General features: G+C 54.1%; 3 protein-coding genes across 3 annotated transcripts; all 3 read right to left on the bottom strand.

Moving 5' to 3' along the window:
• Positions 1 to 1254: 1254 nt before the first annotated feature.
• On the bottom strand, positions 1255 to 5647 carry Klk15 (kallikrein related peptidase 15). The gene is made up of 5 exons (XM_090322714.1): positions 5585 to 5647; positions 2978 to 3128; positions 2583 to 2866; positions 2116 to 2252; positions 1255 to 1775 (listed from the first exon to the last, which is right to left on the bottom strand). Exons 1-5 carry the CDS (start codon positions 5619 to 5621, stop codon positions 1623 to 1625), a joined length of 762 nt encoding a protein of 253 aa, XP_090178840.1. The 5' UTR covers positions 5622 to 5647; the 3' UTR covers positions 1255 to 1622.
• Positions 5648 to 9768: 4121 nt separating this feature from the next.
• LOC150043478 (kallikrein-2-like) lies at positions 9769 to 15114 on the bottom strand. Its single transcript, XM_090321971.1, has 5 exons — positions 15081 to 15114; positions 12896 to 13121; positions 11269 to 11537; positions 10678 to 10814; positions 9769 to 10378 (listed from the first exon to the last, which is right to left on the bottom strand). The coding sequence occupies exons 1-5, from the start codon at positions 15112 to 15114 to the stop codon at positions 10223 to 10225; spliced, it is 822 nt and encodes a 273-aa protein (XP_090178097.1). The 3' UTR covers positions 9769 to 10222.
• A 983-nt stretch (positions 15115 to 16097) lies between these two features.
• LOC150043477 (kallikrein-2-like) lies at positions 16098 to 19469 on the bottom strand. Its single transcript, XM_090322715.1, has 5 exons — positions 19424 to 19469; positions 18698 to 18857; positions 17505 to 17797; positions 17272 to 17411; positions 16098 to 16253 (listed from the first exon to the last, which is right to left on the bottom strand). Exons 1-5 carry the CDS (start codon positions 19467 to 19469, stop codon positions 16098 to 16100), a joined length of 795 nt encoding a protein of 264 aa, XP_090178841.1.
• Positions 19470 to 26001: the final 6532 nt, after the last annotated feature.

The following is a 26001-nucleotide window of genomic DNA, read 5'->3' as shown; positions in this document are numbered from 1 at the left end:
GTTCTGGCAGGGCCCCACCCCTGCTGATGGAGGCCAGCTGCCCCCACCTGCCCTGAGCTGGGGAAGAAGAGGGAGGACCTGCACCTGCTGTCCTGCAGCCCTGGTCCCACTGGCTGCATGCCCAGTGCCCAGGCCAGGTGGGGTGGAGCTGGGCTGCTCCTGGAGCCTTGCTCCGGGCCCCAGAGCCAGCCAGGCATGGTGGGTGGTGGACAATTATCCAAGCCTTAACACAGCTCCAAGAAGTAAGCCTGCACAAGGTAGCAGCATGCCAGTTCCACCTAGCTGTCAGAACGTTCTAGACTCAGATGTGTCGTTCACTTTATAACCCAAAGTCGGGGCTCGCATCACCACCATCATCAGAACACCCTCAGATCCAAGAATAGGAAATAAGTCTCAGGTCTCCTCAAGACATGTTGGGGTAGCCGTGGCTCTTCTTGTTACTCAGCTAAGAGTACTCAAGGTCATATTCTTCAAAGTGCATGAGATCCGGACTTCCCCCTTCCCTCCTCTTGGAGGGACTAGCACCACAAATTCCCATTACTGCCTGAGCCCTACGAAGAAAAGAGTTCAGTCTCAAGGACAAAGTTCATATGCTTCAAATCAAGTGATAGTGTTATTTTGGGGTCTCTGAAAACTATCAAGAAGTTGATTCCTGAAGCCTCAATGGTGAAGCCATTGGTTTTTGGCTCATGGGTAAAATCAAAGCAGCTCAAAGGGTCCCAGCTCTGCTGTTTGTTCAGACAGTGGCTAAGCAGAATATTTTCTTTTATGCCAAGGCTATCAAGACACTGGAAATTAAATGTTGAGAAAAAAAGACATTCATTTTTTCGTGATCTAGAGTATTGTGCCCTCAAACCAGGATCCAGAGATCCAGAATGTTTGCACGGTGCCACTTCTCACCTAACAATTGCCTTGTTGAGCCCAGAGCTGGCGCTCACCACCGTGTGATCATTGGCTGAGATCTGAGGATGGCAGTTTGGGGCTGGCCCAGGTAGGAAAATCTGTGAGACCCTTCTCTCCAGATAACCAGCAAAAAGCCAGGAGTGGAGGTGTGGCTCAAGTGATAAGAGCACCAACTTTAAGTGAATAAAACTAGGGGATGGTACTTAGGCCCTGACTCGAGCTGTAGTATTGGCCTGCGTGCACGTGTACACGCGCACACACCCACACACACACATATACATACACACATATACACACACACATATACACACACACACATGAAATGCTTTTGAATATTATGATCCTCTTTACAGATGGGAAAACCAAAAATGGGTGTAGCTGGACCCTTATTTGGTATTATGTACCTGGCTGTGCTGGGTGAACAGGACCCTGCTCAGAGCCATTTCTGCTCAGCCAGGGGAGCAGAGGTGAACTGGAGCCACTCCCCACCTAGCCTCTGCCACCCATTTCCATTCTCTCAGAAGAAAGTCACAGAAACTTGCACTGAGAAGCCAAGATCTTGGCATTGAGCGGGTGATCCTGGAGGCCAGCTTTGGCTTGGGGAGGGAAGGACCGTGTATTTGGCTACAATTCCTGGGGGGTGGGGACAAATGGCCAGATCCATCCTGGGTCAGGTGGGAACTTCCATTCAGGCTGGGACTCGGAAGATGGGCCAGTGTTCAGTTTCTCCTGATGGTCTCTCTGATCCAGCCCAAGTAGCGGCAGACTTTGGTATAGACTCCAGGCTTGGTAGTAGTGTCACAAGGAACGTCCCCCCAGGACACCACGCCCTGCAGGACACCCCCACAGACCAGGGGGCCCCCAGAGTCTCCCTGTGGGGAGAATGGGAGTCTCAAGTTAAGTGGGAGCTTCCTGAAGCCAATGCTGGACCCTAATCTAACCCAATGCAACATAACTTCCCCCCAAACTGGCCAACAAAACCCAGCACTCACTGTGTCCAGTGCCTCCCTGTGTGCCCCAACTCAGCCTGGCTAAACCCCACCCATCCAGGCCCCGCTCCAACCTCACCATCGTTCCTACCACTCTTGATGCGCCAGCTCCTAATCTAGCCCTCACACTCTGTCTGGCTCCAAGAAAACCGCCCAAGCCAACTGCAGCTTCCTGACGGGTCCCTTCCCGCACCTCCCTCCAGCTGGACGGCCCCTCCCTGACCTCACAGGAGTCGGTGCCTCCGCCTGCCACTCCTGCACACACCATGGAGTCCCTCACGCGGCCTGGGTAGTCCTTGTTACAAGAGGTGTCTGAGATGATGCTGATGTTGGCACAGTGCAGTGTGTCCGGCAGGTTCACTGTGGAAGACAGTGGGTGTGGAGGTGGGTGGACAGTGGGTGTGCCGGTCCTGGGCTTGAACTCAGGGCCTGGGCGCTGTCTGAGCCACACACGGCTCCACTTCAGGCATTGGGGAGATAACTGGAGATCAGAGTCTCACAGACTTTTGTCAGGCTGGCTCTGAGCTGCGATTCTCAGATCTGAGTGTCTTGAGTAACTGGGATTCCAGGCCACTGGGATTCCACTGTGCATGGCCTTAGAGTCATACTTCTGTCCCTGTCCCCTCAGCTATGGACCCCGGAAGACCGGGTTCCTTGAAGCCTGCTGTTCAAGCCCACCTTTTCACTGACCTTGTGATGTGGAGCTTCCTGTAGTCCCAGACTCATCGTCTGATACCAGGCCCCAGCCAGATACCACGCAGGCCTCACCGGAGTACGGGCAGCGGGCGGGAAGAGCCAGGGGTCGAACCTGTGGAGTCAGGCGTACCGGGTGGGCCAGCTGCAGCAGCATGATGTCGTGGAGGTGGCTGCGGGGCTCGTAGTGGGGGTGTGGGATGACGCGGGCCACGGCGCGCCGCTGCTCGGGGCCGTCGTGCTTCCGCAGATTGTGCTCGCCTAGACGCACGCCCATGAAGCTGGCAGGGAGGAGGAGATGGGAGGCTCGCTGGGAACCCTTCACCTCTCCTCACGACCGGGCATTTCCAGCACCCACCCCTCGGGGGCCCGGCCCAGCCCGGCGTGCATACCGGGTTTGGCAGTGGGCAGCGGACAGCACCCAGTGTGGCGAGATGAGGGAGGCACCGCAGTTGAAGCGCTCCAGCTCGTAGAGAGCCACCTGCCATGGCTGGGAGTGGGGAGGGCACTCTTCTCCTTCTAGAACCTTGTCACCATCCTGGGCTGTTAGGAGAGGGAACAGGAGTCTCCTCAGTGTCCCCGACTCCCAAGCCTGGCTGGTACTTCTTCACCTGTGCCCACTGCCCGGCTCAGGAAATCCTTGCCATTCACTTGGGGGCCTTGTCCTCGGGCATCCACAGCTGCAGCCATATTCCTCAGCTTACAGGGACAGGGTGATCCCTTGAAATGTGTCATTCGAAGCCACAGACATGGCTCCAAACCTGGGACAGACAGGGAAATCCACGTGTAGACACATGGGCCACAGTGTCAGGACTCACAGCAGACACGCCTGTGTGTGTACGGACATGGGCGGTTATGGCAGGCACACACGTGCACGCCCGCACACAGCAGCGTCTGCAGGCCCAAGGCTGTGAGACTGAGAAGAGCTGACTTCTCTGTTCCTCTCTCTGCTTCTCTGGAAATGGGCTGTAAATAGCTGTGTGTGTGTGTGTGTGTGTGTGTGTGTGTGTGTGTGAGAGAGAGAGAGAGAGAGAGAAAGAGAGAGAGAGAGAGAGGGAGGGAGAGAGAGGGGAGGGGAGGGGGGGAGAATTCCTTGCCCACTGTGATTGCTTAATTAATATCACTTCTTCTGTGGGTTTATTTATGGGAGCATTATAGAGATGGGCAGCTTGTAGGCACACAGAGAGTCAAAGGAAGGGAGATGTCCGCACGGACCCAGACACAAAGTCAAGGTCAAAAATGTGATCCATCCATGAACCATTTTATAGATGTTAAAGATCCAGATCCAGTGCCCTGTGGCCCATGCAGTAATTCTAGCTACCTAGGAGGCAGAGATCTGAGGATCACAGTTCAAAGTCAGCCTGGGCAGGAAAGTCTGGGGGACTCTCAACTCCAATTAATCACAAAAAAGCTGGTCATAGGCACCAGCCTTGAGCAGAAAAGCTCCAACATACACATGTGTTTCAGACATCAACTTAGAAGGTCCACACTCTCCCTTCCCCCAGACCAGCCTCCACACAGCAGGCAGATACATAGCAGGAGTCACACACAGCCTTGGGACAGGACAGTCACTCATCTCTAGATCCGCTCCCTCCACAGGGGTGGAGGACATACTCTGGTTTTTAGTTTTCCAGGTCTCAAGGCCCACGACTCCCCTGCACAGTGTTGCGCAGTGAGGAGTGGGTCCCTCAAGGTCAAAGCAGTGCACGGGGCTGCCCACCAAGGTCAGGAGCTGGAGGCCGGGGGAATGCGGATGTGTGGCCCAGGGGCTTAAGAGAGAGGAAGGGCGAGGTCGTCCTCTGAAGGAGGGCCAGGGCCAACAGCTGGGCACCGGGCTGCACCTGGCCAGTCCAAGCTGGAGGAGGGCAGAGGCCTCAGCTGGGTGCAGCAGGCAGGCGGGGGAGGAGAGGCTACTGGGAGAGCCCTGGGGGTGCTGGTGGCAGAGGGCGGTCTGAGGGCCCTGGGGACCAGGGTCATGTGTAGGTGGGTGGGGGTGGGGTGGTGGCAGAGGTGAGTGTCTCCTTCTTCCCCTCAGGGTTCAGGCATCAGGTTACACGTAACTTCTCCCCTGGTGGTGGCAGGGGTGGTGGATCTGGAGTTTCCCAGCCACCTGGGGTGACCTTGACTTTGTGGTCATCCCTGTGTGAACCACAGCAGTGACAAAGTGGTGTGTGCATGTGACATCTCTTCCAGCACATTTGGCGTGCTCCACGGCACTTACACGCTAAGCTGACACAAACCGGTAAGGGAATCGCTGACATCTCCCACATATAGTGGGGGAAACTGAGGCACAGAGATAGAAAGTGTCTGCTGCAGACCAGAGTCTGTGCTGCAGCTTCACCACCACCACCACCTGCGTGTGTGTGTGTGTGTGTGTGTGTGTGTGTGTGTGTGTGTGTGCGCACACGCGCATGCGCTCCAGTGCCAGGGTTGCAATTCAGGGACCTGAGTCCTGTTCTCAGCTTTTTCACTCAAGGCTGGTGCTCTACCATTTGTGCCACAGCTCCACTTCTGGCTTTTTGGTAATTAATTGGAAGTAGGAGTTCTCCTGCGCAGGCTGGTTTGAGCTGTGACCCTCAGATCGCAGCCTCGCGTGAGGCTGGCATGACAGGTGGGCATCACGTGTGCCTGGAGGCTCTCCACCCTTGCCCAGTGCTGGCACTGCTGCTGCTGCTGGAATCTTGCTGCTGCTGTCCTGGGTAGGGGGCTGCTTTACCCCGAAGGCCCAGAGAAGGGAAGGGGTCTCCTCAAGGTCACACAGCAAGAAAGGGGCAAATTCGGGACTCAAACTCAGGTTGGTATTCATGGTCACAGGCAGGGAAAGGCCCCAGGAGGCAGGTCTAGAGCTTTGCTGGCCGGGAGGGGATGAGGGGTGGTGGCTCAGATGGGGGGTGACGGAGGTGGGACCATTAAGTAGTCTCTGTAAGGTCAGGCCTGACAGGTCCCAGGCCCAGGCATTCTGGGGTAGAGGGGTGCCAGCTTCCCCCAGACCCCATCACCTGCAGAGGCCAGCAGGAAGAAGGTGAGAAGCCACATTGTGGAGGAGTGGCCAGGCTCAGCTGACATCTGGAGATGGAAGAGTGAAAGCTGGGGTGAGCCTGGGACCCCTGGATCCCATTATGTTCCTTCTAGACCCAAACTCACTCCCTGCTCTTCCTACTTAAGAAGCTTCTTAGCCCAGATGTTGGGGGCTCACACCTATAATCCTACCTACTCAGGAGGCTGAGATCTTGAGACTCATTCAAACCCAACCCTGGCAGGAAAGTCCTTGAGACTCCTATTTCTAATTAAGCGCCAAGAAGCAGAGCTGCGGCTCAAGTGGTAGAGCACTAGCCTTGAACAAAAAAGCTCAGGTACAGTAGTACCCAGGGCCTGAGTTCAAGCCTTGGGACTGTCCTGTGCACATGCACAGGTCACACAAGCACACCTACATCATTTTTTTTTTTTGCCAGACCTGGGGCTTGAACTCAGGACCTGAGCACTGTCCTTGGGGCTTTCTTAAGGCTAGCACTCTACCACTTGAGCCACAGCACCATTTTCAGCCTTTTCTATGTATGTGGTGCTGAGGAATCGAACCTGGGTCTTCGTGATGCTAGGCAAGCACTCTACCACTAGGCCACACTCCCGGCCCATACCTACAACATTTCTTCTTCCCGCTCTTTCCTCCTCTCCCATAGTCCCCACCTACTGTTTCCCCAGGATCCCCATCTCAGGATGGGTCCATCGTTTCTCTAGACCACAGGTACCCCCACAGCCTGGCTAACCTCAGACACATGCAAAAGCCCCAGTGTCCTGGCTCAAATCTTGTCCCAGCCTCCTATTAGGCCTCCTGGAGGGTCTTTCTGCACCCAGGGCTGCCATCCCCCGCCCCCCGCCCCCACCCCCGGCCCCTAGTAGCCACAGCATGGAATTTCAGCCTTTGGCTCCCCCTCCCCTCCACTTCCTATTCAGGGCCATGAGTTGATTGTCCCCTTCTAGTCTTCAGGAACTTGTCCTTCAGGACTAGGCCACTGCTACTATCCCTTCCTTGTGACCCCTACCAGCTTAGGCCACCTCCTCTTTGAGGCCTTTTCTCACCCACAGCGCTGTCTCTCTCCCCCCACCCACCCTTTCTGACCAGGAGTCCCCTCTGGAAAGGCCCACTCTGACTGGGCTCTCATCTCCTGTTCCCTCACTGAGGGCCCTGGAGCTCAGGTCATGTCTTCTGTGTCCCCAGCACTACCTGGCTCGAGGCCTGGCACACCGGAGGCCTCAGGCTGCTTCTGAACCAACTCCAACCAGGATCGCTCATGACTATGTCCTTGGTTTTATCACGTGTGCCTTCAGGGACTTCCCCTCCCCCGTCCCTCCACCCCCCTTCTCTCCTTCCTTTCCTCCAAGGACATGTGTCTTCAGGGTTACCCTTCTGGTCCCTCCTCTCCCTCCTTCCCCTTCTTAGGCTCTTGGCAGCTTCCAAGATGTTTTCTTGTTTCTGATTCAATTTGCGGCCACAGCAAAGGTCACCTGGGCCTACTATGTGCCCTGCACATTTGCTCCCCCAGTTCCCCACCAGTCTCCCCTCACCATCCCTTTCCAAGTGCTTTCTCAAAGGTCTCACCCCCTCCAGATCCTCCAGCAGCTTCTCAGGGCAGCTTGGATGGCAGGAGAGGGCACGGTCACCTGAAAGCCTGAATTTATAAGCTCCCAGCCCCACCTGGGTCTGGGGGTGGGGTGCGGTGGGATGGGAGGTGGCTCAGAGGTAGCTTTACAAGAGGGACGCCTGGATGGCTGGTGGGGCGGGGGACCGGCCTAATAAGCGTTTATTAGAATGAAGCTATTGTCTGAGTCTGTCAGGAGCTCCTCCCCAGGGCCCAGTGCACCCAAGGGAGGGGTGCAGGAGCCCAGAGCAGAAAATTGGAGGACAGCAAAATACAGAGGCTAGAATTTTGGGTGTAAGCCTAGGGGAATTGGGGTTTTCCTGTTGCTTCTGGGATGGAGGTTCTAGTACTTGCATTCTAGATCTGGATTCTGGATTGAGTTTGGTATTGATGACCTGAAATCTGTGGAGTATGGATTTCTGGGGGGTCTGGATCCTGGGGTGAGGCCTTTGTATCGCCTTTAAGTCAGACTGGATTCTGGATCCCTGGACTTCACATTTAAAAGTCAGACTTGAGCCAAGTAAATGCCTATAATCCCAGCCATTCCAGAAGCAGAGAAAGAAGGATTACATCCCAAGACGCACACCAAGTGAAAGTATGAGACTTTATCTGAAAAAAACAACAACAACAAAACAACCCAGTGGTGCTGTGGCTCAAGGGGTAGGGCAGTAGCCTTCAGCTGAAGAGCTCAGGGACAGTGCCCAGGCCCAGAGTTCAAGCCCCATGACCAACTCACTAACCAACTAAATAAACCCCCAAACCCCCAAACCCCCCAAAACAAAAACAAGCTGGGCCTTGGTGGCTCATGCCTGTAATCTTAGGATCTCAGGAAGCTGAGATCTGAGGATTGCAGTTCAAAGCCAGCCAGGGCAAGAAAGTCTCAGATTCTAAACAAGAAGTGATTCTGTGGCTAAAAGTGGTAGAATGCTAGTTTTGAATGCCCAGGCCCTGAGTTCAAGCCTCATGACTGCAACAACAACAACAAACTATCCTCCCAAAAAACAAAATCACTAAAAGCAGGTTTGCTTTGCAAATCTTCAGTCCTGCCAAAACAAAACAAAACACCAAGGGCTGGTGTGTGGAATTGGGCATTTGAGGTCAGAACTTTTGCATTTTGCAGGTCTGTACTACAAACACTAGATTTTGGATTGTGTGTGTAAGTGTGAATGTATGTACTGGGGCTTAAACTTAGGCCTTGGATGCTGTCCCTTAGATTTGTTGTTCAAGACTGCTTGAGGCTTTACCATTTGAGCCACAGCTCCACTTCTGACTTTTTAATTTTGCTGGTTAGTTGGAGATAAGAGTCCCAGGAACTTTCCTGCCTAGGCTATGACCCACTACTGTCTTCAGATCTCAAGCCTTCTGAGAAGCTAGATTACAGATGTAGGCCACTGGGACCCAGATAGATTTTGGATTTTGAATTTTGGCATGTGGGTTCTGGCATCTACATCTAGACTCAGGTTTGGAGTGTGACATCTGGAGTTTCAAGTCTGCCTTGCACATTTAAAAGGCCGGAGCAGAGAACAGGCCTGATGTCCAGGCTTCTGAGCTTGCTGGGATCTTGACTGTAGAGTGTGCGTTTAGGCTCAGGTCTCTGGTATGGATCCTACAACCTGGATTCTGGGTTCTGGAGCTTGAAATCTGGAGCCTGAAGATCATCATTCAGATGACCCAAGGCCTCAGGTATTTAAGTTTGGCTTCTGGAGTCTCAGAACCCCAGAGGAACTTGAAGCAATTGTCTAGATGTCTAACTAATGAGAGGGTCCGAGCACGGGAGGGACTGTCCTCAGGCCATCCAGCAAAGGATGGAGACTGTCATAAGCCTACCCCACCCTGGGTCTGTAAAGTCATTGTCTTTCTGGAAAACACCTTTCTGACTGGGACAAGAACAACAGGATCTCTGTATTTTTAGAGGATCACACTTGGAGATTTGAGAAGTGTAGGTTCTAAGACATTCTGGCACTTCGGGAGTGTGTGTGTGTGCGTGCGTATGTGTGTGTACCAGTACTGAACCTAGCTTGTAGTGTGTTTTGAGGCATAAGTTTAGTGAGCTCCGCGCTAGTCCTCTCAACATTGAGCTATGATTCCAGTTCTGGTTCCAGGCACAGAAACTAGGCAGAACATCACCTTTCTCAGGCAGAAGATGGAGCGTCACAAGAGCCCTCATTTCTGCATCACTCAGATGTGGTGCCTTTTCTGAATTTCCCCAATTGCTTTATCAAGACTTCATGTTTTGTCAGGTGGTATGACTCAAGCGATAGAGCACCTGCCTAGCAAGTGCTGGGCTTTGATTTCAAATCCAAGTACCAACAAAACAGTTAACAAAACAAACCCTAGTTTACAAATGGGTACACAGGTGCAGGTAGAGACAAAGATAGATGGCGGTGTATTGAGTTTCACTTTTTTTCGACTGTAGCCCTTAGGCTGCGCTGGGAGAAGGAGCAAAGCAGCAGAAAAATCTGCCTTTCGGATGTCCTAGAGGGATCCTACCACAAGATGGCACCAAAGTATGCTTGTTTGGCCATCTGAGGAACAAAGCTGAGCCTGGGTGCCTGGGTCTCAGGGAGGAAGGCTAGAGTCTGCAGTCCATGGACCCTGAAGGAAGGCTAGGCCTTGGGCAGGGATAGCAGGTCCTGTGGATCTTGGTGGGAGCATGATGTACTGAACTAACCCAAAGCAAAAAAAGACCAGTTAGGACATCTCTACATGGCTGCACTGGGGTTGTACCTACCACTTGAGCCACACTTCCACCTGCGGCATTTTGGTGATTAATTGGAGATGAGAATCTCATGGACTTTCCTACCCAGGCTGGCTTCAATCCTCAGATATCAGCCTCCTGGGTAGCTAGGATTATAGGTGTGAGCCACCAGCGTCCAGAATCCTCAGCTTTTGACTCACTGAGTTTTGAGCCTTCCAGGTGCCTGGAAGTCTAGAAGCGTGGGGTGATGACAAAACTTGATATAGGCTCCATTTTCCTAGGGGGTGGCCCAGCAAGGTCCCTCAAGGGTTGGCTATCATGATGTCCTCGATCCACTTGCGGTAGGGCATCAGCTTGGTGTACAGGGCAGGCTGTCTGGGCAAGGCACAGGGGTCGCCACCCCACGATGTGAGGCCTTGAAGCATGCCATTGCAGATGAGAGGGCCCCCTGAGTCACCCTGAGGGTCAAAGGGACAGAGACAGAGTGAGGAAGTGAGCCCCAGTATCTGCCCTCCCCCAACCCCGTGTGTCAGATCTAGCAGATCTCCCGGGCATGAGGAGGCAGGAGTGTCTCCAGAGCTCAGTGCCAGAAGGAGTCAGAGGGTGGCTGGAGGGAGGGACGTGTGGGAGGGGACTTGGTGGGGAAGGGGTGAGGACGCCTGGAAAGCATCTACTCCAAGGTGGCCGGTTGGCTTCAGGGTCCCCTCACTCTGTTCCCCTCAGTCATGGGCCGGCTGGGGGAAGGGGTCTGGCTCACCTTACAGGTGTCCTTGCCGCCTTTCCAGCGCCCAGCACACAGCATGAACTCGGTCACCTTCTTGGAATAGACCCCTCCACACAGGTCGTTGGACATGAGGCGGAGGTCTACGCACTGCAGGGTCTTGGGGAACATGACTGAGGGCCCGGGAGAAAGATGGCTGCAGGGTGGACTCCTGGGAGCCACGGCCCCTCACTGGCCCGCCTCTCACTTCCGGCCCCGCCCACCGCAGCAGGCCCCACCCAGCGACCCCTCGGTCCCGCCCTCCCCACCAGCCCCGCCTCTCACCGTGAGCTCCCCCTCAACCCCCGCCGCTCCCACAAGCCCCGCCCCATCAACGGCCCCACCCACGAGCCACGCCCACCCGCTAGCCCCGCCCCTCACCACCAGCCTTGTTCCCTCCCGGCCCCGCCCCGACGCCAAGCCCCGCCCCTCTCCGCGCAGGCCCCCTGCCGCGCGCCACGCCCACTCCGAGGCCTCCGCTCCTCCGAGGCCCCGCCTCTCGCCACCGCCCCGCGCTCCTCTGCCTTCCTGGCACCCCTGGGCCGCGGTCTGGGCGGCGGCGGAGTCGGGGCTCTGGGGCAGGCGTACGCTTTTCGGGATGGACGCTGCCCCAGCCGGAGGCGACGCAGGTGCTCCCCAGCGCGGGCTCCTGGGTGGGCAGGCCCAGGACCTGGACGGCGTGGGTGAGGTTGGCCGGCGCTGACAGGCGCAGCAGCATCAGGTCGTGGCTGCCGTCGGAGCCCGGCAGCAGGCTCGTGTCGTACAGTGGGTGTGGAAAACTGTGTCTGACTGGGACATACTGAGCCGAGCCTTCATCCTCAGACAGGCTGTGGCGCCCCAGCCAGACCTGGCTGTGGCTGGGAGGGGGAGAAGGGGAGAGGAAAGGGCTGGGAAGGGAAGCGTGGGGAGATGGGGCAGTGGTGCCAGGGGGCTCGCAGGGAGGGACAGGGAGAGAGGAAGGACCTCTGTCAGCCAGGGGGGAGCCGAATGGGGAGGGTGTGAAAGGCACATGCACACAGATAGAGGACAAAGGTGGGGGGCAGTGAGAGGCTGAGGGGGGGCAGTGGGAAGCCAGGGAGGGGAAAGAGGCGGGTGAGAAGGAGACAAGGCAGGGGCCATGAGAGAAAGAGGAGGAGAAGGGAAGGGAAGAGCAGGGCAAGGGAGGGAGGGAAGGGGTGTGGGGAGGAGGGCCAGGGTCTGAGCTGCCCAGACACAGCTGGGACTGGGCTGAGGGCTTCCCAGCACACAGGGCTTGGCCTGAAGCCCAAGGCCAGTCCTTTCCTCCTGTGCCTGCTATCCCCTCCTCCCTCCTCCTCCTCCTCCTCCTCCTCCTCCTCCTCTTCTCCCTCCTCCTCTTCCTCCTCCCCCTCCTCCTCCTTCTCTCCCTCCTCCTCCTTCTCTCCCTCCTCCTCCTGCTCTTCCTCCTCCTTTTTCTCCTCTTCCTCCTCTTTCTCCTCTTCCTCCTCCTCTTTCTCCTCTTCCTCCTGCTCTTTCTCCTCTTCCTCCTCCTCTTTCTCCTCCTCCTCCTCCTCTTTCTCCTCCTCCTCCTCCTCCTCCTGCTCCTCCTCCTCCTCCTCCTCCTCCTCCCCGTTCTTCCTCCCTCAGTTGCTCTCACCCAGCTCCAGCCTCTCCAGACTCCCCTGGGACTCTCCAGGGTGGACATGTGATGGGGGAGCAGAGGGGAACTGTCCCCCTCACACCATTACTGGCCATCCTTTCCTTTCCTCAGGGGCTTCCCAGGGTCCATGCCGGGAGTGCAGTCAGAAGATATGGAAGAGAAATGAGGAGACAGAAAGACAGAGACAGACAGAGAAAAGAGAGAGGATCCAGAGATGGCCAAGAGAGATACAGAGCTCAAGAAGAGACACAGACATCCAGAGATGGCAGAGATGGGGAGATGGAGACCAAAAAGGACACAGGGGCTGGGAGTTTGGCCTAGTGGTAGAGTGCTTGCCTAGCATGCACGAAGACCCGGGTTTGATTCCTCAGTACCACATACGTAGAAAAAGTCCAGAAGTGGTGCTGTGCTCAAGTGGCAGAGTACTTCGAGGAAAAAGCCCAAGGACAGTGCTCAGATCCTGAGTTCAGTCCTCAGGACTGGAGGGAAAAAAAAGACACAGACCACTAGGCCAAACTCCTGGCCCCCCTAGTCATTTTTGGGGGGACTCCTGGGGTGTGCTGTACCATGGAGCCATGCATCCAGCCATCTACTCACTCTTTGATGCAGTGGGCAGCTGTGAGCACCCACTGGGGATGCACCAGGACCCCTCCACACACTGCCACGCCATGGTGAGACACAGCCACTTGCCAGGGCTGAGAATGCCTCTGACACTCCCAGCCTCCTATGACCCGCGGCTGGATGAAGGGCACAGCGCCTGCAGAAGGGGGTCTGGGGTTGGCAGGGTTGGCTATGGGACTGTGGGACTGGACCAGGAGAAGAGCTGTGGGTTTGGAGGGATACAGGAATGAGGGGCCCACGTGGTAATTCCTGGGGTGTGGTCAAGGGATGCTGGAAAGGACCCAGAATTTGGATGGCTGTCTGGGTTTGTGGGTTCATGGCTGTTCTGATGAGACTTTATATTTTGAGCTGGGAGACACCAAGACAGCACCTGGTGTTGGAATTGGGCCTGGGTTTGGGTCATTTGGGAGATTTGGGGATTGGCATGGGAAGTTGTATGTCCTGAGAGGCAGAGAGATCTAGAAACTAAAGATATACACTCCGTGAAGCTCATTGGTAGGAGAGAAGGGCTTTCTTGGGGTGGGGGGAAGGATGTGAGCACAAGGACACAGACAGGGGATGCTGTGCAGGAGTTTTGTTTTTGTTTGAGATGGGGTCAGGCTATAAGATCCAGGTTGGTTTTGAACTCGTGATTCTCCTGCCTCAGTTTATTGGGTGCTGGGATCACAGGCTGGCAGTTAGTGAAGAACCTGGGGCAAAGGGTCTTGTGACGAGCTGCGGGGAGCGCTGGTGGGGGGTGATTTTGTGGCTCTTACTGGTTTTCAGAAGATGCAGGTTTTCCAAAGGACGGGACCGGAAGCCAGGCGCTGAGTTCTATGCCAGTGTTAATTAAGAATCTCACAGGCATGGGAAAGGTCAGCAGAATTAAGGCAGGATTAAGGGAGATTTGGGGATGATTTTGTTTTACTTTTGGTGCCAGTATTGGGGCCCGGGCATGATCCTGTAGGATTTTGGCTCAGGGCTGGTGCTCTACCCTCTTGAACTCTGGTTCTGTTTCCAACTTTTTTTTTTTTGTGGGTCATGAAGCTTGAACTCGGCCTGGGCCCTGTCTCTGAGCTCAAGGCTACTGCTCTACCCCCTGGGCCTGGGTGTTATCCCTGAGCTCTTCAGCTCAAGGCTACCACCCTACCCTTGAGCCAAGCCCCACTTCTAAAGGTTAATTGGAGATAAAAGTCTCAGGTCCTTTTGTGTCCAGGCTGGCTTTGAACCTTGATCCTCAGACCTCAGCCTCCTGAGTAGCTAGGATGACAGGCGTGAGCCACTGTGCCCGGTTGTTTCCAACTTTTTGCTAGTTAATTGGAGATGAGGGTCTCATGGACTTTCCTGCCCAGGCTGGTTGGAACCCTGATCCTTAGATCTCAGCCTCCTGAGTAGCTTGGATGGCAGGCCTGAACCATCAGCACCTGGGCTGGGAAGGGTTTGAACCCCACATGGACAAGGATGTCTCCCAACCAGCCCCTTTTAATGAAGTCACTGGTAGAAAAGAAAGTTCTGGAGTTCCTGGGAGGGAATGGTGTGGGACTCGGGGCTGGGAAGGGTTTGTCGATATGGGCGACTGTGAGATACTGAAACAAGCCTGGCACCTGGTCTGGGGTGGGTGGTGGGTTGGAGGGGCAAGGCTAGGGTGGAGGGGGGAGGAAAGAATTAGGGGGTGAGGGCAAAGTGAGAGCCAGGCCCCCCTCCTTCGTACCCCTTGTCTCACCAGTCTCCCCCCAGGATAGAACGACACGCAGAGTCAGCAACCACATGGTAACCAGAGGTGTCTGGCAGGAGGTGAGTTCTGAGCAGAGTAACTTCCCAGAGGAGACTTATAAGCCTTTCCCTGCCCCAGGACCCTGCCCCTGCCTGGCTGGCACCTGGAGGCTGGCCAGTGGCCTGCCTGTGCCGTGAGACCTGGCCACCTTCCACCAAGAGCTGTGCCAAGGGAGGAGGAGAACCTGGCACATCTTATTCTGAGGATACAGCTGGACAGGGCCTGTGGCTCAGGGACCCTCCATTTAGATGGAGGTAAGAGATCAGGTGACTCTGGAAACAATTCTCATGTGTCTAAACTCCAAGTAAATTTTATACCCATAACACCCACTGTCCTCTGAGTTGCCAGAGCCATGGGCTCTGTGATGCCCTGGCCCCACGCCCCACTGGACCAAGATGCAAATCTCACATCTTTCCATGTGTTCTTCCCAAGCATTCGGCATCCTCTGATTCTTGCCCTCTCACAGCCAGGACCTAGTCCCTCAAAGCTATCTGTTTTCTCATAATAAAACCTTATTATTTCCTCTCTAGTAAAATCTGAGGGCTCGACACAGTCCCCTGCCTACTGTTCTCTGGTCCAGGCACAGAGCAGTGGAGACCATGTGTGCTAAATTCACGGGGGGAGCCCAGAGTGGTGGAGAGGAAGGGATAGTGAGAGGAGGGGGCTGCGGGGGAGGGGGGCCGGGGCCAGGCTGGGACACACAGGCTGAGTTAAGTTGTTCTGGGTGGGGCTGTGTCCCGCCTCATCTTCTATGGTTAGAGGGACTCAGGTCGACCCAGTGTGGGATTAGGGGCAGCAAATGTCCACTCAGATTCCTCCTGGAGAAATGACCACTGTCCCTTCTTAGGGTGTCCTGTGAGGGAATGCAGACCAGGGACCCCACAAGCAGACCCCTGGCTCCAGATGCAGGGCCACAACTCTTCCCAGAGAACAGATGCTTTTCTGCCCTTTTGTGTTGCCTGGAATTCAGGTCCTCTCTCTCCCAGTCTTGCAGAGTCCCTGCTCTCTCCTCTCTCTTCAGTCTCCTTTTTTTTGTTCTTGTTTCCCCCCCACATCAGCCCAAGCTAAGATGTTTCCCTCCCTCCCTCCACTCTCCTCCCTTCTCCCTCTCTCTCTCTCTCTCTCTCTCTCTCTCTCTCTCTCTCTCTCTCTCTCTCTCTCTCTCTCTCTCCTCCCTCCTTCTCTTTGTCCTTCTTCTCCCCTCCTGGGACACCGCCTCAGGATTTGTGGTCACATTCCTTAGCTTTGGGGGTCCATCCCTGGCAGAGCATCCAGCTGCCACTCAACCCTCCTGCAGCAAAAAACAGCTCAGGGACAGCGTGCAGGCCCTGAGTTCAAGCCCCAGGGCCAGGATGCAGCCACAGACCAGAGGACACCAGACTTGCTAGCGTTCTGTTTTAATGGTGGAGCGGGCAAGGTGGGCACTCAGGGATTGGCTGCCATGGTGTCCATGATCCATTTCACATAGAAGTGCACCCGGGTGAAGATGCTCGGATAGCCGAAGACGCCACACCTGGAGAGGCCCCAGGATGCCACCCCTTGGAGCACGCCATTGCAGACCAATGGTCCCCCAGAGTCACCCTGTGTGGGGGATGGGGAGAGAGAGAGAGAGAGAGAGAGAGAGAGAGAGAGAGTTGGGTTGGGAGCCCAGCTGTCAGACATGGCCTCCAGAGGAAGAGGATGGGGTTCTGGCAGAAGGTCCTGGTCACTGAGACAAGTCAAAACCCAGCTCCTAGCTGGGCTTGGGTGGCTCACGCCTGAAATCCTAGCCACTCAAGGGGCTGAAACCTGAGCATGGCAGTTCAAAGCCAGCCCAGCAGCAAAGTCTAACCACCAGAAAACCGGAAGTGGTGCTGGGGCTCACGTGGTAGAGCGCTCGCCTTGAGCAAGAAAGGGCTCGGACAGCACCCAGGACGCGGAGTTCAAGCCCCACGACAGACCAGAAATAAACCCCAAATGAACAAACAAACACACAAAAACCACCAGCTCCACCAGGGATGCCGGAGACTGGTCAGCCCTGCCACCCTCCCTCCAGCCCCTGCCCCTGCAGTCTGGTCCTCACACCACCACCAGAGGGGGCCTGGCGGGCCCTGCCCTGCCTCTGCCCCACCACTCACCGGGGGAAAAGGCCCTTCTGCCCCGCTCTGTGTCTTCTGTGCTCTGTCCCTGCCCCAGCCGTGTGGCCCCCGACCTCCCCTGGCCTTCTGGTCCTCTGCCCTGGGCACCCGGCCCTACAGTTCCCTGTGCTTCCTTCAGCCAGTGCTTACCGAGTCTGCTGTGGGCTCCTCTCACCTCCCTTGCCCCATAACTGTCACCCCCAACCCCCCATGTCTGCAGTGAGCCCCCTGTGTCTCTCTGTGCCCCTGGAACAGATCCTCCTATGTGAAAAGCCATCTCTGCCATCTGCCCAGGACCTGGGACTGCGCCGGGCGCGTGGCCTGTCCTGGCAGCATGCTGGATGGACGGGCAGGGCAGTGAGGTGTGCCCAGGGGTCTGGAAGGGTGCTGGGGACACGCGGGGCAAAGCTGAGAAGAGGTCAGGTTCTCTGAGCCTCGCCCTGCGGTGCCCAGCAGCGTCCAGCCAGAGGGCAGCGGCCTACCGGGCAGGGGCCTCTGCTCTGCCTTCCGAAGCCCCCTGCGCAGACCATGGCGTCTGTCACCATCCCGCTGTAGACGCTGGCGCACCACTCGTTACTGAGGAGCTCCAGCTGGACGCACTGCAGTTTGTACGTCTGCACATCTGCAGGGTGGGGAGGAGGAGGGCTGTGGGTTCCCGGTTCTATTGCTCAGCCCCCCTCCCCTCCCCCCATGTGTGGGTCTAGGTGGCGCTTACATGTGCCTGGGCCTTGCTGGACGCTGCCCCAGCCCGAGGTGCTGCACGTGGTCCCCTCTGCCGGCCGGAAGAGTGGCAGTTCCAGGAAGCGCACCCCGCGGTCCAGCCTGGCGGGGTGCTGCAGGCGGAGCAGCATCAGGTCGTGGCTGTGGTCCCTGCTACCTTCAGGACCCGGGTCGGCCAGCAGACTCATGTTGTACTGCGGGTGCGGGAAGCTGGCGTTGACCGGGATGAACTGACCCTTTTCTGCAATGTCAAGCAGGTTGGTGCCACCCAGCCAGGCGGTGTAGTTGCTGAGGGAAATGGAGGGGGGGTGAGAACCGGACCCCAGCAAGGGTGTGGGGGGGTCCCAAAGACAGAGAGCCAGTGAGTGAGAAATGGGGGGGGCGGGGGAAGGATGCCTCTGGGGAAATCGAGTCAGCAGGAGGGGGGTGTGTAACAGGAAGGAGAGTATGAAAGGCACAGAGAGACAAACAGAGGTGCAGGGTCCAGGGTAAGGGGAGGTGGGGGAGTAAGAAGCAGGAAGGAGGGGGTTGAGGAGACAAGGTGGAGGGTGTGAGAGACACAGTAGGGGAAGGGAAGGGAAGAGCAGGGCAAGGGAGGGAGGGAAGAGAGGGGGAGGGGGTGGGGCGGGGGGGTGGGGCAGGCCCTGAGCTGCCCAGCTGAAGCTGGGACTGGACTGAGAACTTTCCAGCATGCAGGGCTTGGTCTGAAGTCTAAGCTAGGGTTCCCTCTTCCAGTGCCCTGCTCCTGTCATTCTGTCTCCCGCTGGACTCCCCTGGGGACATTCTTTTCTCTGGGGTCCCTCTTGGTCCCATCCTAGGCATCTGGCCGGTGGAGATGGAGAAGATAGATGAGCAGAGGCCTAGAGGGGAGCTGGATGCAGGAAGCCACACATCCACGCACAGCTAAGAGACCTGGACACAGATAGAGAGGTGGGAGATACTGAGATGGAGAAGGGAAGAGATAGACTGAAGCACTGTGGTAGAGAGACACACGTGGAGCCAGACACCAAGGGACCTGGAGAGGCAGCAAGGGGGAGAGGCACAGAGAGGCCCAGGCTGCTGTCTCTGTCTCTCCTAGGGCCCAGGGCTCAGCCGTCCTCTCCCTCAGGTGCCAGGGGCTATCCAGGGGCAAAGCCAGCTGTTTGCTCTCCTGAGGTGCACAAGCCTCCTTTCCAGGGTCCCACTCACTCTTGGATGCAGTGGGCAGCTGTGAGTACCCACTGGGGGTTCACCAGGACGCCCCCACACGTGATCTTGCCAGAGTGGACTAGAACCACCTGCCACGGCTGTGAGTGTTTCAGGCAATCCCAGCCTCTGACGATCCTGGGCTGAATGGAGGGGGTGGCGCCTGTGGGCAGGAAACCGACCAGGGAGTCAGGGAGAGGGGCCTGTGCTGGGGCCTGAGGTCAGGAGATGGAGCAAGGGCTGCTGGGAAGAGGGGACGGGACGGTAGTGGGTCTGGTGGACCTCAGTGGGGAGGGCTTGTGGTGGGGCAGGCAGGATTTGCCTGGGGTCACAGGTGGGATTTTAAGGTTCTAAATGGACTCCAAGCTCAGGATAGGGTTGAGGGCTGAGCAGGAAGGCAGATGTCACCATGGGAATGCCTCAGTTCCCCTGGCTCCCCTCAGAAGCCATAGGCCCAGGTCCTCCAAGGAGAGGAGAAAGTTCCATTGCAAGTGGGAAGAGAGCTGGGGCCTGGTGAGGCAATGAGGTCTGAGAAGGTTCCAGCCCATGGAGAGACTAGGGGAGAATTTCTGGGTGAGCCTGAGCGTGAGGGAAAAGCCCGATGCCTCCTGGGGGGCTGGAGAAGGAGGCTGGGGAGGAGGGCAGGAGAGGGGTAGACTTCTGGAAGGGCTGAGCAGCGAGGCTGCAGGGAGCCTTCCCCTCCCGCCGCCTCCTCTCCCTCCTGCTTACCTGACCTTCCCAGGGACAGAGCCCAGCCCAGCACCAGAACCCACATGGTTGTGGCGGTTTCCACAGAGAGCAGGTGCTGAGCTGAGAGCTGGGGAGACTTTTTAAAAGCTTTCAACCCCTCCCGGGCCCCTCCTCTGCTGCCCTGACCACACAGAAGCTGGCCAAGGCTCTGCCCATGGTTCTGGGTGAGGACACCCCCTCGGGCGTCAATGTCAAGAAGGGCATAAAAAAAGGCACACCTGGTGTCTCCAGGGCACTGGAGACTTTCCCAGAGGTGAAGCCCCAGTGGGGACAGGGCAATTGCTCCCGGAGACAGAGACTGTGAAGGGAGATGCAGGGGACAAAGCACCTTTGTTCCCTCAAGTACTTGAACTGAAGCCTTGAGATACCCGGATCTCTTCCTCCCTCAGAATCACAATGAGGTCTCTATCTGTTCACCCCATCTTGAAATATGCTGTCCTAAGTTCCCAACAAGTGGGTCATTCCGGTTGTGTCTACAAAGCTAGACCATGGGCTCAACTGCGTCTTCTTCAGAATTATTTAGGATGATGAACAAGACCAGAGTGTGCGCAGAATCTCTCAAGTGGAGGCCAGGAGCACTGGAGTAAGAGGGTGGAATCTTCCTGAGCGGGGTCTCAGCTGTAGCTCTCTATGGTGATTGACAGTGTGTGGAGAGACGAGTCTCAGCCTGAGGGAAGCACTCCTGGGCCCTGGGTCCCCTTTCCTCTACTGTCCCCATCCACAACTCAACCCCAGCCTAGTCCAACCCAACCCAACCAACCGCACACCAATCAACCCAACCCTCCTCAGTCATCACAGTGCCCCTGCTCAACTGCATAAAGCTCAGTTCACCCCATCCAACCCAATGCCAACACAACTTCAGCTCAAGCCAAGTTTACCAACCCCCAACCCAACTTAACCTAACCTAACCAACCCAATAAATCCAGTCCAACTGAACTTAACCTTACCTAACGCAGTGCAGCCCAACTCAACTTAGCCCAACCCAACCAAATTAATCCAATCGAACTCAACTTAACCTAACCCAATCTAACCTGGCCCAACTTAACCCAACCCAATTTAACCCAACTGAACCCACCTCACCCTAACCCAGCCCAACTAACACAATATATGCAACCTAACCTACCTAACACAATCCAACCAACCTAATGCAACGTAACCCGACGTTACCCAATTTAGCCTAATCCCATGTAACCCAATCCAACCTGACTTAATCCAACTCATCTAACCTAACCTCACCTAGTCTAACCCAATACTAACCCACGCCTTCCACATACAGAAGCAAACTATAAACATCCATAAGCAAGGTATTACAAATTAGAGTCAAGGGAAGGGCCTCATGGGAGGCTGAGATCCAGAGGCTCATGGTTCAAGGCTGGTCCCAAGAGAACAGTCCCTAACTTTTGGACTTTGGTCCATCACTTCTTGGAGAGGTATGGATGCAGATGGAGTTTATAATGTCCTCACTAAAGGGAGCGGGGCCTAGAGTCTGGAGGAGGCTGAAGGACACAGAGCAGAGGGATGCGGGGAATTAAGGAAGAACTATAGAGAAAGATGGAACACACATGCTGCCCAGTTCTAGGACGAAGGTCCCCCCGGCCTCTCATACTTCTGCATGGCTTCAGAGCAGCCGCCGCTGCCATTCTCCATAGCCATTATGGGCTATCGAGAAGGTTTGGCAGCTAGTGTGCTTCCTAGAACAGCTGTGTTTGAAGTTCTGGACAGTAAACACAGTGTGTCCCTTATAATAACATCATGTTTAATGTCCGTTAGGATGGCATAGTATGTTCCTACAGGCACAACTTGTTTGTGTTCAGGAAAAAAAGATACTGTCTTCCACTTGGAGAGATACTGGGCAGGGCTGACAGCCTCCTTTCCGTGTAAGATGGAGGTCTGCTTATCTCCCATGCCTCCTCATGGAGCCAACTACTGTCTGTACAGAATCCCCCTGAATTGTTCCTGTCTTCCCATGGCATTCAGAGGTGAGGGTGAATGAAGAAAGAGAGGCATTGCAGGATATGAAACAGCAGTTAGTGAATGAGATGGAGATGCTGAACCACACAGACACCTTAGGAATAGGAGGATGGAAGACGCTCTTTCCCTGTATCTCCGTGAGTCTTACATAAAGCATCCGGCCTCCTCCTTCCACTGACTGAGCAGACAACCACTGGAGAATCCATGTGGATGCAGGAAACGGGTCGTGGCATGGGTTTGGATCCACAGACACAGATCTACTTGGACAGTGAGTGTGAGCCATGCTGGAGGGGAGCTGATGGTGAACAGGCCCAGCCTCAGCTCTGCTTTCATCTGGTTTTGAAGTTCTGGTTTGTAATTATTCTATTTTCTTTTTTTTTTTCTAGCTGATTTGGGGATGTAGCTGATGTTCACTTTTTTTTTTTTTTTTTTTGTTCATCATGGGGCTTGAACTCAGCCTGGGCGTTGTCCCTGAGCTCTTCAGCTCAAGGCTACCACCCTACCCTTGAGCCAAGCCCCACTTCCCATTTTCTAGTGTTCTAGAGGTTAATGGGAGATAAGAGTCTCAGGTCCTTTTATGCCTGCGCTGGTTCTGAATCTTGATCCTCAGATCTCAGCCTCCTGAGTAGCTAGGATTACAGGCGTGAGCCACTGGGCCTGGTGATGTTTACTTTTTTTTTTTAAATTACTATATTAAATTGTTTTTGTTACTTCTGTTTGCCTTCTCTTCTTCCAGTGATCTAAGGCCCATCAAGTAGGGATAGCGGTCACAAACTTGAAAGTTCAGGAAAGAACAAATCTGAAGAGAGGAATAAATGAACAAATGGCAATTAGGAAAGAGTTAAGCCTATTTGAGTCGATAAAACAGAACATTTCTAAGGTGAATAGGAAGAAAAAAAACCAACAACAACCACCAAGCAATGCTCCAATAAACTAGGGGAAAAATCAACCAAATTATAGGCATTACCAGATACCTCCTAACAAAAACCTTAACTGTAAATGGCCTTTACCGGTCTGGTGAAAAGACACAAATGGACTGGATTTTAAACAAACAACAAACAAACAAAAAAGATTTAATTGCTTACTGCCTATAAGAAACACCTCCCGGGCCGGGAGTTTGGCCTAGTGGTTAAAGTGCTTGCCTAGCATGTACGAAGACCCGGGTTCAATTCCTCGGTACCACATACATAGAAAAAAGCCAGAAGTGGTGCTGAGGCTCAAGTGGTAGAGCTCTAACCTTGAGAAAGTCCAAGGACAGTGCTCAGGCCCTGAGCTCAAGCCCAGGACTGGCAAAAAAAAAAAAAAGAAACACAGTCCCTCCCACAGAGAGACTGGAAGTAAGAGATAGAAAGCAAGATAAGGAGCCAGTAGAAACCAGAAACAAACATTCTTGTCTGACAAACTAGATTTAAAGCCAATCAAAAGATATATTTAAAGAGTATTCAAAGATATAAAGAGTAATAGTATATCTTTCAGTAAAGATAAACCATGAAAATGATACGGCGTTGTTGGTGGGTGTATGCCTATAGTCCTGACTCTCAAGAGGCAAGGGCAGGCAAGAGCTATGTGTTTAAGACAAGCTTAGCAAGTTGTGTGAGAGGCTCAGAAAAGAAGAGTCAAGGAGAAGGAGGAAGAGGAGGAGAAAAATAATACATAACAATTATAAACACATAAGCACTGAGCAGTGGCTGTCCTCAATTTGATGTCGAAGAACAGATAAGTCCAGATGCAAGGCAAGAATAGCAGGCAACTTCAAGAACCCACTTCCATCAACAGCTAGACTGTCCAGAAAAAAAAAAAATCCAAGAAGCTTCACCATCAAACTGTACCATAAAGGGCTGGGAGTGTGGCCTAATGGTAGAGTGCTTACCTACCATGCACGAAGAATCGATTCCTTGGTACTACATACACAGAAAAAGCCAGAAATGGTGCTGTGGCTCAAGCGGTAGAGTGCTAGCCTTGAGCAAAAAAAGCTGAAGGGACAGAGCCCAGGCCCTGAGTTCAAGCTCTAGAACTGGCAAGAAATAAACAAAATATGCATCATAAAGGACTTAACAAAATACAGAATATTCTAGCCAACAACTGTAGGGTGCATCTTTTTTTTTTTTCCTCAGCAGCCTACAGACCTTCTCTGAAACAATTCAATTTTAGATTATGATGCAAAAATGTGCAATTTCCTGTGTCTTTTGATGGGTCAGAATGAAACCGGAAATCAATAACAAGAAGTCACAGGAACTACATACATATGTGAACACTGAGCAGCACATTTTAGAAAATTCTTGGGGGGGGAAGGTTGATCAAATGCAATCATGTTGTTCGGTAGACATGAAGTAAAAAATGACATATGTAACGTATGGGCAGGGATGGGAGGGGGAGACTGGGGAAAACAGAAAATGTGGGAGACCTTGTCCAAAAACCAGTGTACTGATTACCTGACTGAATGGTGGTAACTCCTCAATACAATATCTTTATAACAACAATAAAATTGTATATATGAAAGATTAAGCTGGGCTCAGTGGCTCACACCTGTAATCCTAGCTGCTCAGGAGACTGAGATGTGAGGATCGAGAGCCAGCCAGGCACTTTCTGTGAGACTCTTATCTCTAATTAACCTCCAGAAAATGGGAAGTGGCGCTGTGGCTCAAGGGGTAGGGCAGCAGCGTTGAGCTGAAGAGCTCAGAGTTCAAGCACCATGACCCACAAAGGAAGAAAGCAAGAAAGAACGAAAGAAAGAAAGAAAGAAAGAAAGATTAAAATTGAGACATTTGGGCCAGTAGTTTGGCCTAGTGGTAGAGTGCTTGCCTAGCATGCATGAAGACCGGGGTTCAATTCCTTGGTACTACATTTATAGAAAAAAGCCAGAAGTGGTGCTGAGGCTCAAGTGGTAGAGCTCTAGCCTTGAGAAAGTTCAAGCACAGTGTTCAGGTCCTGAGCTCAAGCCCAAGGCTGGAAAAAAAATTGAGACACTTTTTTTGATTAAAATAGAAGTTGATAGTTGAAAAAAAAAATCTAACAGTAGATTATTGAAGAAATACGGGAAGTGATGTAAAAAATTCCAGAGTCAATCATGAACGAATACGTAGCTTAGTAGAATCTTCGGGCTAGACAAGAGACAGCTCTGAGAGTACAGTTTAGAGCTACTGCCTACATGAAAAAAATCAGAGTGATCACAAATAAGTAACCTACTGATGAACCTTAAGGTTTTACAGAAAGAACAAACACAATGTTAGTAGACGTAAAAAAATGATAACGAGAAGGATAAAAGTTAATCAAGTGAGAAAAGAACAACATCAGAAGCCAATGAGACATGGAGTTGGTTCTTTGTCACTCATGGCATTCCTGACCCTATCAGCCCGGGTCTGGCAGGAGATGGAAATGGTCCCCGAAGGCTCTGCACACACAATGGCTTGGCCCAGTGGCAAGCCACCTGGGATCCACAATCCGTCATCTTACAAGGGAAGGAGCAGGAGAAGCAGGCCGAGTACTTCTCCTCCTGGGAGATAGCATCTTATCTGAAGCACAAACAAGTCAGAGCTGAAGGAATGTTTCCTGCCATCACCCTGGACATCAAACATTGTGTCCGTTACAAGGGACACAATGTGTTTACCATGCAGAACTTTAAACCCAGCTGTTCTCGTAGGCACACCATTTGCAAGACTACTTGCCAAGTCTGCTTGAGAGTCCACAGCAAACATTATTTGTTGTGGTTGTTATTGTTGCTTTGAGGTCATAGAGACGCTTGAGAGGCCTCTCTCCAGACAACACATGCGATCCACCTTTCCCTCCAGGACAACTCTTCTTAACGTGCCTTGTCCACCCCATCTGTGTCCTTGGCTTCACTGGTTCCAAGCCCACTTCTCTATGATGGCAGAAGGGAGATGGGGGCTTGCTATGAGCATGTAACATGTGCTGTTGTGTCCAGGCAATGCACATGTGGGTGTGTGAATGTGTGTACACGTGGGTGTGCTGGGCCTCGAGGACACCGAGTGCTAGGCTCGGGAGCCATGGATGGAAGCTGGCTGGCGTCCTGAGTTCTGTGGTATGGCGTGATGCGGTGTGCCGAGCAGGCCAGGCTCTGTGAGCCCTGCGGAGCTGAGAGCATGGTGCTGGGTCTACAGGCAGGAACGGTCATTCCCTGCCTTCAAGGCAGGGCTGTGGAGGGCTTCACTACAGCTGCTCACACGAGTCCCGTGTGAGGCCAGGTGATGCATGGATCCATCTCAACCCCACGGGACGAAGGAAACGAGCGCCCTGACCGCCGGTGAGGCAGGGGTCTTGGGGTGTGGATCCTTACTTGGAGCTTTGTGTGTGTGAGGGGTGTCTGTAAATTCTTCTCCCTCCATGTCCCTCCCTGCCTGGCCTTTATTGTTCTACCGACCAGAGCAGGGGCCCACGCTGCAGGCTGGGCAGGCACAGGTCAGGGCCTGCGGACGGGTCCTTCCTCCCCTCGGTGGGGAGGGCACTGGCCTCCACAGAGGGGCGGGGCCTGGCCAGCACCAGGCAGGGGTGGGGCTCTGGGGGACAAAGAGGGCTTTTAAAGGTTCCACAGATGCCCAGATCCTAGCTAATGACCCACCTGCTCTGTC

Source organism: Megascapheus bottae, chromosome 31, assembly GCF_031878675.1.
Source record: "Megascapheus bottae isolate mThoBot1 chromosome 31, mThoBot2.hap1, whole genome shotgun sequence".
NCBI classification, from domain to species: Eukaryota; Metazoa; Chordata; class Mammalia; order Rodentia; family Geomyidae; genus Megascapheus; species Megascapheus bottae.
This window is presented reverse-complemented; position numbering and strand designations above follow the sequence as displayed.

Coding starts and splice junctions, on each gene's coding strand:
- Klk15 (XM_090322714.1), bottom strand. CDS start 5,621: ATGTGGCTTCTCACCTTCTTCCTGCTGGCCTCTGCAG. Junction 2,867..2,977: donor GCTGCCCACTGCCAAACCCG/GTATGCACGCCG, acceptor CCTCCCTGCCAG/CTTCATGGGCGTGCGTCTAG. Junction 1,776..2,115: donor GAGGCACCGACTCCTGTGAG/GTCAGGGAGGGG, acceptor TTCTCCCCACAG/GGAGACTCTGGGGGCCCCCT.
- LOC150043478 (XM_090321971.1), bottom strand. CDS start 15,114: ATGCCGAATGCTTGGGAAGAACACATGGAAAGAT. Junction 11,538..12,895: donor GCTGCCCACTGCATCAAAGA/GTGAGTAGATGG, acceptor TCCCCCTCCCAG/CCACAGCCAGGTCTGGCTGG. Junction 10,379..10,677: donor GCGGCAAGGACACCTGTAAG/GTGAGCCAGACC, acceptor TTTGACCCTCAG/GGTGACTCAGGGGGCCCTCT.
- LOC150043477 (XM_090322715.1), bottom strand. CDS start 19,469: ATGTGGGTTCTGGTGCTGGGCTGGGCTCTGTCCCTGGGAAGGTCAG. Junction 18,858..19,423: donor TCTGTCCCTGGGAAGGTCAG/GTAAGCAGGAGG, acceptor TCCTGCCCACAG/GCGCCACCCCCTCCATTCAG. Junction 17,798..18,697: donor GCTGCCCACTGCATCCAAGA/GTGAGTGGGACC, acceptor CATTTCCCTCAG/CAACTACACCGCCTGGCTGG.